This window comes from Psammomys obesus, unplaced genomic scaffold, assembly GCF_907164565.1.
Source record: "Psammomys obesus unplaced genomic scaffold, mPsaObe1.curated_primary_1811, whole genome shotgun sequence".
Taxonomy (NCBI): Eukaryota; Metazoa; Chordata; class Mammalia; order Rodentia; family Muridae; genus Psammomys; species Psammomys obesus.
In genome coordinates this window covers 17,236,479-17,249,209 of record NW_026596125.1, presented here as the reverse complement: position 1 = coordinate 17,249,209, position 12,731 = coordinate 17,236,479, and the positions used below count along the sequence as shown (strand labels likewise).

At 42.7% G+C, this 12,731-nt stretch overlaps 1 protein-coding gene across 3 annotated transcripts in view; it reads right to left on the bottom strand.

The window, feature by feature from the left end:
- The window catches only part of Atrnl1 (attractin like 1), a 527,893-nt gene that overhangs the window by 345,396 nt on the left and 169,766 nt on the right, over nucleotides 1-12,731 (bottom strand). For all 3 annotated transcript variants that reach the window (XR_008722856.1, XM_055630013.1, XM_055630014.1), the window contains exon 26: nucleotides 4,510-4,571. Coding sequence is in view for 2 of the 3 variants with exons in the window: in XM_055630013.1 (XP_055485988.1) it covers nucleotides 4,510-4,571 (62 nt within the window). In the remaining variant the exon portion in view is untranslated. The remainder of the gene's footprint in view (nucleotides 1-4,509; nucleotides 4,572-12,731) is intronic.

The following is a 12,731-nucleotide window of genomic DNA, read 5'->3' as shown; positions in this document are numbered from 1 at the left end:
GACGAGATGTCCTAGGTCAGGGTTTCCATTGCTGTAACGAAACAGCATGACCAAAAGCAGCTTGGGGAGGAAAGGGTTTATTTCACTTGAAGCTCCACAGATCAGGTCATCCTCAAAGGCAGTCAGGCCAGGAACTCAAGCAGGGCAGGAACCTGAAGGCAGGAGCTGAGGCAGAGGCCATGGAGAGTGCTGCTTGCTGGCTTGCTCTCCATGGTTTGTTCGGCCTGCTTTCTCACAGAACCTAGGAGACCAGCCCAGGGATGGCCCCGCTGAAAATGGGCTGGGTCCTTCCACATCCATCACTAATTAAGGCAATGCCCTAGATCAGGATCTTACAGAGGCATTTTCTCAACTGACGTTCCCTCCTTTGAGAATACTGTAGCCTGGGTCCGGTTGACATAAAACTAGTCAGCACATAAGAGAAATAAATACATTTGAATAATATCAGGTATGCGTTAAGAAGTGACAGCAACACTTAAAGGCTTAAAATGCCGTGGTAGCTTCTTGAAGTTTGGTATTGACAGGCTGACGAGAGGTAATAGGTTCCATGGCTCACAGAAGGCCGACTGTGGCTATGACCTCATCTGGTAGCAACTTCCTAGTGTTTAAGCGTGATTCAGTTGGCACTTATAGAGTTGAGGAACTGGTAAATTACACCCCAGCCAATAGGGTAAAACAAGTCAAGTAGGAAAACACAGTGACAGCTTCCAAGACTGCTACAACCTGGTTCGGACAGCAGCTACACCCAGCAGACAATGAGAATTAGTGGCAGCATTAAAAATGTCCCTGTCATGTTTACATTTAACTTGTTTCCTTAAGTAATCCAGACTTTTCAGGTTGAGAAATATTTGCTATTTCATTTTTACATAACAGAGAAAAATATTGTGAGAAACCAATTCCTCTCATTTCCATGACCATTTCCTGAAACGTTTTATTACATTCCCCAACAGCAGTAAGAAGAATCCTTAGATCATACAAATGGGAAGACTGACATTCTAAGAAGCATGGCGACCTGCTTAAGAGCTCACAAAGACTGGGCCCAAAGTCGGAGCCAAGCTGTGTCTGTACGTCATTTCCCTAACACTGGTCCAATAGGGTTTGCCACCAGATGTCTCCAAACTAAGGAGGTAAAGCACATGATGAGAGGGTATTCGAGATGTGAGCGGAAGTTGACTCAGTCGCTCATGTGCTGACCCAGTAACTGGGTTAGACTCAGCAGCAGAGGCAGGACGGCCTGACTAGAGAACGCCCATAAACGTTTAAAATTTAGTGGTAGCCTTCTAAGAGAGTAAATCAATGTACTTCAAAATAGTCTGTCCATGTGTTTGCTTAACAATAAATTATCTGATTTACATTTCACTACTAGAAGAAATTTAAATGACAAAAAGCCCATCAAACGCAGTTGATCGCACATGATGATTAGAATATTGTAATTCACTTTCTCTAAAATAGCAACCGATAGAGAATCACTGCTAATAAATGGTACACATTGAACTAGCTTTCTTTTACTTAATGAAAGACCTGCTGAACTTAAATATATGCATGTAGATTCAGAAGCTTCAAGCCTTAAATATTTAGATAATTTGCATGTCCATTCTCCTGTGATTTTTTTTCCCTGTGAACTTTCCAGTATACATTGGTCCACACTATTCTACATCAAGTGTTTTTATTTAATACATGAAATGTAATGCTCATTCGGGCTGGTGAGATGGCTCAGCAATTAAGAGGACTGAAGTTCAATCCCAGTACTACATGGCAGCTCACAACTATCTATAACTCCAGTTCCTGAGCAATCAACACCCCCCCCAACACACAAACATACCGGCAAAACACCAATCTATATAAAATAGTAATAAATACATTATTTAAAAAAATAATTCTCGTTCAATTGTAACTCTAGTGTTTTCTAAAAATATATGAATATGCTATCATCCTTTGTATTATAAGGAACAATATCATAAAACATAAATATTTTAAGATGATTCTTCAAGTTTCACCTTTAAGGGAAATGTTTAAAGTATGAATGAATTTCTGCACCTGTGACGGGTAAATACGCTGACAGCAGAGTGTTGAAACATTAGAATGATTGTACACATAGACAAGCATGCTTATTTTAGATTGTACACATAGACAAGCATGCTTATTTTAGATTGTACATATAGACAAGCTTATTTTTAGAGCAGAGTGACTAATACGGCAAAGATTTTGAAAAGGTAGATAAAGGAACAGAAGGTGAGAAGTGAAGAGAAGAATTTAAAATACTGAGCAGTAGGCGGAGATGAGAGATCAGACATGTTCTATATGGGCCCCTGTGGATGAATCAAAAGACAGATTATGAGAGGACAGATTTCAGCTCAATTATAAAGGACAATCAGTTAATGGATGACAGAAAATCCTATCTCCACAGAAGCTAGTTTCTCGTTAGTAAATGTACTCAGGCATGAGCTAGCTCAAAAACTGCAAAAACAAGGTTCGCAGATTCAATTCGTGCCACAGATGTTTTCCTGGATTGCTGCCAGTCCTGCTCAGAGCCATATGGCTCTTGGCTCCTTCAGCTGTAGAGCAAGCACGTCGCACAGAGGCAAGGATACAGCATGTTCATGAAGTCTGAAAAGTTGCCCACTGTCTCTTAACAGAAAGTATTTGTAGACTCCCGTGAAGAAGATGCGGGACCTCAGAACTATATAAACATCTCAGCAAGATAGCGATAAGGGAATGATCGCTTGGTTTACCACACTGCAAGAGTGAAGTAGTATGGGGTCTTGATGGCTACGTCACCAGAGACAAGTTGGTGGGCAGAAAGTTATACTACATTCTGTTCTGCAGTTGTGTGTGGCGGTGCAGGCTACGTCTTATAAGAGGGGCCAAAAAGACAGCATTGGGCTGTGCACATACAGGACACTGTTTACAAACTAACTTATCTGAGGTCACATGGCACAGATGCTGTATCTGACACCATCTTGCCCAACCCCAGTGACTCTTCATTTACACCCAGGAGAGGGAAAAGGACATTTCCTGCAGGGTTGCGCTTCTTGACCCTCTCTTCAAGAAAGGCATGTCAAACAGCATATCGAAAATTTCAAGAGGCTGCGTCCTTTAAAAAAAAATTAATCCATTTGAAGACTGAGCTGTCTATGGGCTACATCTGTGCAGGGGTTCTAGGACCTCTCCATGCATGGTCCTTGGTTGGAGTATAGGTCTCTGCAAAGACTCCTGGGGCCAGATTTTTTGGTTCTGTTGGTCTCCTTTTGGAACTCCTATCCCCTCCAGGTCTTTCTATCTCCCCCTTCTTTCATAAGATTCCCTGTAGTCTTCCCAAAGTTTGGCTGTGAGTCTCAGCCTCTGCTTTGATACCTCAATCAGTAGAGTCTTTCAGAGTCTGTCTGTTGTAGCCTCCTATCCTGTTCCTGTCTTCTTCTGCTTCGGACATCTATCCTCTTTGCCCTTCTGAATCAGGATTGAGCATCTTCCCTAGGGTCCTCCTTTTTGTTTAGCTTCTTTACAACTAGACTATATATTTTAGTATGTTTAACCTTCTCTAGTAAGGGGAACAGGGGCTGTCTCTGACATGAACGCAGTGGCTGGCTCTTTGCTAACCTCCCCCTGAGTGGGGAGCAGCCTTGCCAGGCCACAGAGGAAGATGATTCAGCCAGTCCTGATGAGACCTGATGGGCTAGGGTCAGATGGAAGGGGAGGAGGACCTTCCTTATCAGTGGACTAGGGGAGGGACATGGGAGGAGAAGAGGGAGGGAGTATGGGATTGGGAGGAGATGAGGGAGGAGGCTATAGCTGGGATGCAAAGTGAATAAATTGTAATAAATAATAAAATTTAAGAAATTTTAATAATAAAATTTAAAAATTTTTAAAAAGATATAAATTATGAATTAAGTTTTCATTTAAGGCATTGTGTTAATATTATTCACAATAAAAAGTAGTATTAAAATTTTTTTAAAAAATCAATCCACAGAGGTTAATGTATCATGTAATACATGGCATTTCCCAAGTTTGGAACACGTTTTATCTTTAGAACTTACTTTAATATGTCACTTAACTACTGATCTGGGACTTCACTCAGAGTCATTTGTAATACTTCTACATGAGAGATTTGTTCAAGGCAGAAGCCTTTTCTTTTCCAACACACATCACTAAGCACAAATGATAAATAGTCAATAATGAATTGAACTGATTCAATTCTAGAAGATTTAACTAATCCTCAAGGTATGTGTACTATTAATTTCATTAATTAATTTCTAATCATTGATATGAAATGAGAATGCAAACTGATTGTCTTTCTATGGAATCTACCAGGCACGGAAGAGTAAAAAGACCTTATCCAAATGCACTACATGTATAATTCATGTGCTCTAGAGGACATCCGTAACATGCGTTCAAGAAGTGGCACAATAAGGTAAGTAACTGACAAATGATCTGACAGACGGACTGTATATTCACACACGGACACAGACACACACACAGGGTTAATGAGTTAAGTCAGCAAAAGTCAATTACCTGAAGAAGGTGACAAAAAACTGCACAAGGTCCATGATTGTATTGTGTTGTGAAAATGCAATCTGAAAAATCAAAATATAAGAGAGTTTGAAATTTACTGAGCCTCAGTTCTTCAAAATTCATAAATATGATATTCCTAAGTCAGCAAAACAATCGGACTCACCACACAATAAATCAGATGTACGCTAACATGAGAACTTTACCCAGAATACCAAACTATTAAATTATTAATGAAGACTGTCACATAGATTATGATATCAAGACCTGTTGAAAAGTAAGTCAGAAATGTGAGCCATGAGTTCCACGTGGAATGCTATGACACACTAAGTGTGTCTAAGAGACACTTCTTTCTCCGGTAATGACCATGCCTTCAATTGCCTTCAATGAACAGAGCCGACAGTCACTAGTTTGAGAGAAACTCAACTGCATAAGAAACCAGGAAGGACATGTTTGTGTGCATTTACTTCATTCTGCACGTTGAAAGAAACAACGAGCTGCTTTAATTTACAGCCCACATCAGTAAGAAATGAACCCCGAGATATGAATGCAGCAGACAGCTAAAGTCTCCTCCACTTCCCTGCACTTCCCTGCATGCCATGGTCCGGTGCTAGGGGAGGGGAGGGAGGGGTGGGGAGCAGAGGAGAGTCCAGGAAAGGCAAACCAGGAAAGGCCAGAAGGAACCTGTGCAAAGTGCCTTAGTCTTTCTGAATGAGGATTGATCATCTTACCCAGGATCTTCCTTCTTGCTTAGCTTCTTTAGGTGTACAGATGTTAGTATGTTTATCCTATATTATATGTCTAATATCCACCTATAAGTGAGTATATACCATGTGTGTCTTTCTGCTTCTTGTTTACCTCACTCAGAATGATTTGCCTGCAAACTTCATGATTTCCTTGTTTTTAACTGCTAAGTAGTATTCCATTGCGTAAATGTGCCACAATTTCTATATCCATTCCTCAGCTGAGGTACATCTAGGTTGTTTTCTGATTCTGGCTATTATGAATAGAGCTGGGGAAAAGACAGGGAACAGGACAGGAGCCTACCACAGAGGGCCTCTCAAAGACTCTACTGATAGAGGTATCAAAGCAGAAGCTGAGACCATAGGCAAATTTTGGGCAGAGTGAAGGAAATCTTATAAAAGAAGGAAGAGATAGAAAGGCCTGGAGGGGACAGGAGCTCCACAAGGAGACCAACAGAGTCACAAAAACTGAGCCTTGGGGTCCTGAAGAGACTGATACCTCAACCAAGGACAACGCATGAAGAGGACCTAAAACCCTGGCTCAGATGTAGCCCATAGACTCTGTCTCCACATGGGGTTCCTAGTAGGTGGAGCAGGCTTTCTCCGATATGAACTCAGTGACTGGCTCTCTGATCACCTCCCCCTGGGGTTGTGCAGCCTTGCCAAGCCACAGAGGAAGATGATGCAGCCAGTCCTAATGAGACCTGATAAGCTAGGGTCAGATGGAAGGGAGGAGGACCTCCCCTATCAGTGGACTAGGGGAGAGACATAGAGGGAGTAAAGGGAGGGAGGGTATGAGAGAGAGGGTACAGTCAGCATACAAAGTGAATAAATTGTAATCAATAATAACAAAAAGCTCTTAAATCTGAGCTGGCCAGCGAACATTCCAGAACAGAAATTAGATGTTGCTTAGGAAGTCGGTGGGCTGTGGGATAACAAATATGGAAAACAAAAGATGGTCAGTATCATCTGAAATCATGTACACTGGTGAGGCGTGTTCTCAGGCACTAGGTTATCAGAACAGCAGTACAGGATGTGAAGTTCATGAGCGAAAACCTCCTGGCAACATCCCCAAGTCTGCTGCAGGCCAGCCCCTGGCCCCAGCATCACAAGGAAGGCTAAGGGGTGACAGGATGTACCCCAGCTTTGCCTTGAAGTGAAAGCCAAAATCAAACATCATTCTTGTCCTTTGTGGAAACATCTAAATTTTTTCTTATTTTGCCATCAATGGGACACATCACATTTTATATGTTTTCGTACTTTTCATCATAAATCTACCTTGGAGAACCATCCACAAATAAGTTGGCCAAATGTTTGTAAAGTATAGCTATTACCACATACGACTGTGTATTCACCGACTATTCTCTTCCCAACTCTGCTGTCATACGGATCCACAGAGGCCAGAAAACCATAAGAAAATTGTGAATTAGATTCTGTACCCATCTAAAGTTATTGCAATACTGTTGGTTACTCCTACTAGAGACGCATCACCTGAAAAAACCCATGTCTTCTGTCAACAAACGACAGGCATTCCCAAGTGATCATAGTGGCCATGGCACTGCACAGGAGAGTCAGCAAGAGCGCTGTGTGAACACGTGTGTGAGCAGTGTGTTCTTTAAGTGTGTGCTGCACTCTGCTCAGCCCTCCCAGTGTGTTTCTCCCACTTCACAGACTGGGCGTCCCCGGCTGTGTCTCTGCTCACGCCTGACTTCCGTGTGTAAAGTCAATCTTCACTTGTTACGTTGCTTTTCAAACGCTGTGTGTTGTGAACTGTTCCCGGACATCTCAGAGCTCCGCAAAGAGCCCTGCTCCCTCTTAGAGCCCTCTGCTTTGTCTCTGGGAACTGCACCGCATGGGTCCACCAAACCTCTGGAGCTTCGGGGTTTCCCTCCTCCTGCTCCTGCAGACACATGTTGGTCACAACTTACATCTCTGGTTTATTCGTGTATCCATGGAAGTATTCTATTGCTTAAGCCGATCGACAGTGATATCTTATTTGCAATCTAGTTATTAACTCTTCGGAAATATGGTAAATTGGGGATATAAAAACTGCCAGCAGTGACCCATAAATTAAATATTTAAAAGCTTTCCATTGATTAAGTTTCATTAAATTTTACTTAATTCTAACATTGCCCCAGACTATGTTTCAGTTATGGAAACTTCTTTTTTTTTCATACCTCACATTCTCTGGTTTTTCAAGTAATCTGTGGATTACAGATACCCTAAACTCTTCTATCTCCTGGTTGCTGTTGTGGTTTACAGCACTTTGAAGTTCAGGCCGTGGTGAGTCTGTTAGACCCTCAGTGCACACCGCCCTGGGACTGTTGGGTCCTAGGCTGACCTCGCGTCCACCGCTCTGGACGTCCACCATTTGTTTGCACTGCTTTACCAGTCGTGTCGCCAATGTGATCAGCACATTTCTAGCCACAGCGTGCTCAACCCACACACAGCATGGCTTTGGGGGAGGTCCCACCCCTTATACACAAAGGGTTTGGATTTCTTTAATTAACAGGTGTCTAAGTAACAAAACAACCAATAATGTCACAATAAATTTAGCAGGGCACGGTGGATGACCTCACGCCTGCATGTGTGTGGTTTACTGCCCTGCGTGGGTAATACACTATAAACTTGAGAAGAAAAATCATGGTTTAAGGTAAGACACATGTAAAATATCTACATGTCAACACTTGCCTGAAAAAATTTGAATAAATAAAGTATTTAGGGAGGGTCCTACAAATTATAGTCCTTACAAGAGGCAATCAAGTACTCTAAAACTTGAACTAATTAGAGACTCTATCTGTATTTGTTAATTAAGTTTTTCTGAGAAACGTAAATGTTATTTTGATTTCAGCTTGTGTTTAGAGGACAAATTGAGATACCATGGCCAGGAGGTAACCAAATTAACACCGTTTTCTAACTGTAGAAAATGATGGCTGAAATTTTTCACGAAGTAAAATCCCAACTATCAAAGTCCTAACTGAAGACTTTGATTGACTTCTACCTTTCACAGTAAGAAATATCATGGGAGGGCAAACCGGCAGAGAGCGGGCCTCTGTCTCAAGTCACACTGGAAGTACAAACTGGCTCAGGCCCCAGCCCTACTTACTGCAGGCAGGGAGAGATGAGGGCAAGAAGGAAGGCCATCTTCTTCAGTGATGTCACCACATCGCAGTGTCCATGTAAACACACCCAGGCAAGCCATGCTAATCAAAGCCAAAGAGGCTGGATAACAAAAACACCAACAAGCAAAGACGTGGAAAGAGCAGGGGGCTGGTTTAGATAAGATGGCCCCACAGGCCTAAATACTTGCAACCAGGAAGGTGAGCGGTGTGAGGAGGACCTGTGGGGAGGTGTGCCACCTTGCCAGGAAGGTGAGCGGTGTGAGGAGGACCTGTGGGGAGGTGTGCCACCTTGCCAGGAAGGTGAGCGGTGTGAGGAGGACCTGTGGGGGAGGTGTGCCACCTTGCCAGTGTTGCTCTCTCCTTTTCTCCCTGCCTGCTGCCTGTGGGTCAGGACACAGGCTCCGGCCCCATGTCTGCCTGCATGCTGCCACACTTCCTGCCGTGAGGACCATGGGCTAACTCTGCAAAACTGAAGGAGGGTCCCCGGGTAAGTGTTTCCTTTTATAATAGTTGTGCCTTGGCCATGCTCTCTTCACAGCAATACAACAGTCACTACAGCAGGGACTTACCCAGTAAGAGAAGGAGCATGGCACAAGTCGGAGGGAAGTCAAGTAGAAATGAAACTGACCAAGCATGAAGTTTCAAACAATAATAGTTTTGAAGAGTAATTAAATAAGAAAGGGTGGGAAAAACAATAGCAAAGTGATTGATCTGTGAGCTAATGATTCTGGGGTTGGGGCAATGGACACTGAGTGTCCTCTGTCCTCCTCTGTTAGTCTCTGCCTTATTCCCTGAGACAGCACCTCTCACTGCTTCTTTCCCAGCTGGCTGGCCTCAGGGCTCCCCAGGATCCTTTCTGTGGGCCCACTTCTCTCAGCACAGGCATCACAGGAGGGAAGACTTTTCTGTGGGTGCTGTAATCCACACTGAAGCAATCGACTGTGAGGGGTAAGGGCTCTCAGGCAAGGAGCCATTTCCTCGGCCACAAAATAATGGTTCTTGATGCTGCATAGACTCTGCACACCGGTTCTGTGCTTAGCAAACAACAGATGCTACCTTGTTAAACTGGCTATGCAATGGCACACTCAAGACAATTGTACCCATCTCCAAAATGTGTCTTCACCTGAAAGTTTCTGTAGAATACTCCTCAACAGGCAGACAATGGAAATTACAACCCCCTACAGTCCATGGACAGACACCACACCAGCCTTAAGAAATAACATTAGACTAATTGTGCAAATTAAAGGAAAAATCAGGGATGATTTAGGAGAATTAAAATAGAAGGCCACGTAGACACAAAACTCTATCCAAATCCTTTTTGCTGTGATTTGAGTGTGTCCCCAAGATGATTGCTCCCAACATTAAGTCCTCAAATTCCCCATTTGGACATAGGGGACATCGGCTAATTGGGGTCACGGAATGAGCTCTAAGATGGCAGCTTTAGAAGAAGAGGAGAGAGTCCTGGGCCCTCCCTCCTGGCGTCAGGTGATGCTTTCTGCCAAACAGGTACCAACCACGGCCAGTACTTCCATAGTGGACTCCAAACCGCTCAAACTGTAAGAGAGAAATTCACCTTACACAGTCTCCAGATTGTAGTCTCTTGCCATAGAGCAGACAACAGATTGTCTCTTTTCAAGATGGCCACTGTGGTGATTTACTCATGCATTGTCTGTGTCACCAACAATCTTTCATGGTCAGAATTCTTACTGTGGAAGGAACCAACTGACATCAATAATTATACAGTGTTTTGAAATAAGGTCAGGAAATAAATCTATTTGCTGTATTTACATGACTGGGTTAAGAAATCATATGTTCCGGGGCTGAAGAGATGGTTAAGAGAAGAACACTGGCTGTTCTTCCAAAGGATCCAGGTTCAATTCCCAGCACCCACATAGCAGCTCACAACAGCCTGTAACTCCAGTTTCAGGAGATCTGATGTCCTCACACATACCAAGAGACCAAGAAATTAAAAATCGCTGGCTATAAGGGGCTGGAAGGATAACTCAGCGGTTAAGAGCACTGAAGCTCTTCCTGAGGACCCAGGTTCAATTCCCAGCACCAATATGACAGCTCACAACTGTTTGCAACTCCAAGATCTGACACCCTCACACAGACATACACATAAGCAAAATATCAATGCACATAAAATAAGATTTTACAAAAATTAAAAAAAAAGAAATTTATTTTCCTCCAAATAAATTTATTTATTTATTTACTTTACATCCCATTTGTGGCTCTCTCACTTCTCTCCTCCCAGTCCCACCCTCCCTCCCTCTTCCCATTCCATACTCCCCTATTCCTCAGAAAAGGGGAGCCCCACCCACTCACCCACTCACCCCAATTAATCAAGTCGAATCAGGACTGAGCTCATCCTCTTCCCCTGAGGCATGGCGGGGCAGCCCCACCAGGAGAAAGTGATCAAAAAGCAGACAACAGAGTCCATGTCAGAGTCAGCCTGAGCTCCTCTTGCTAGAACCCTGAGCTGTCCACCAGCTACATCTGTGCTAGGTCCAGTCCACACATGGTCCTCGGTTGATGCTTCAGTCTCCACAAGCCCCTTTAGGCCCTGGTTAGTCGATTCTGTTGGTCTTGTGGCACTCCTGTCACCTCCAGGTCCTTCTATCCTTCCCCCCACTTTTCCACAAGACTCCCTATGCTTAGTCAATGTTTGGCTGTTGGTCTCAGCATCTGTTTTGCTCTGCTGCAGGGTGGAGCCTCTCAGAGGACAGCTATGCTAGGTTCCTGTCAGTGACCATAGCAGAGTATCATTAATAGTGTCGGGGGTTGTCTCTCTCCTATGAAGTGGGTCTCTGGTTGGGCCAGTCATTGGTTGGACATTCCATCAGTCTCTGCTCTATCTTTATCCCTGAACATCTTGTAGGCAGGGTAAAATTTGGGTGGAAGGTTTTGTGAGTGGGATGGTGTTCCCCTCCCTCCACTAGGAGTCTTGTGCTATCTTTAGTCTCCATGAACCCTGCTACTTAGAGTCACCTTAAAATGGGCAAAATGCTAAGATTGGATGGCACAAAAAGACTTAAGAGAAGAAATGGAATGTTGTATTAGTTTCAAATGTATCCAGCTGCTCTCAAATTTTCTCCAGCTGAAACAGCATGTTGCAACTTCAAGCCCTTCCTACTGAGCTAGGAAGGCCTACAGGGGAAGGAAAGACAAGGGGAGGACCATTCTGATCCAGACTGGGCAGCTGGTTTTCAAGCAGCTGATTGCTGCTCATCCCGTCGGTCCATAATTACCACATCTGTAAGGACGCGCATTTAGGGTGGGAGCCTTCCTTCTTACTCCAAGTGCCATGCAAACCACTTTTATACTGTAATCTGAAATTATCTATTTTATAGGTTAATGTTAACTCCCCACTAAAATACAGGCTCTGTAATAATACTGTTTCATTCTTATTGTTACAGTACTGATACAACATTTCAAACGATACTCAGTACATGGCATGGAAAGCAGTTAGCTAAAATTTTCAGAAGGAATTCTATAGCAAAATTTAGCAATATGGTATTTTGGGGGGTTTCAGATATTCGTGAAAGGAAAAAACCTAAATACTATGAAAAAAAATATTTTAAGTTACTTACTCCTATTTATTTATAATATGTGTATGTATTATAAATTTGATGCTCTGGAAAATATATATATTTGAGTGTAAAGCATATACTTCTATTTAATAAGATATTAAGTTTAATTGTAAGATACATAAAATATTCTGAAACAAGATTTCAGAAATATATTTTAACTACCTAAACAATTACTTCCTTCCTTCAATACTTCCCTCCTTCCTTCCTTTTGACAAGCCTCACATAGCCCAGGCTGGTCTGCAACACTATGTTGTTGAGAAGCTGAGGATGCCTTGCTCTCCTAATCACCCTGCTCTACTTACTTAAGGTCATCCGCATGCACACCTCGCTCAGACCTAAAGCATCATTTCTTTACGTACAAAAGTATGTAAAGGAATAATCGCTCCGCTGACAGTGTTTAAAGAACAAAGAGACAATCAATAAGAATAAAATACGAAATTTGCTCAAAAGTATTTCCTCGGGATACAGAATATTATTAACCCTAAAATCTATAAATATCTAATTATAAAGATTTATATTGACTGATGATGCCATAGCTAGAACACGGCTCACTACAAATATCAATATTTTCCATTTATTTTCTGTGGTCATTCCAAAGAAAAATTTTATGTTTATACAAGTTGCACTTAAAATATTTCAAAATATTAGCTGCACCGTTAATGTCTTTACCCTGTAACAACTTCACTATAGTCACCCAGGGACTAGTCAAAGAAATCTTATACAAATCGAGAGAATGGCTGCACTGTGCTTCACAACACGGTCAGTTC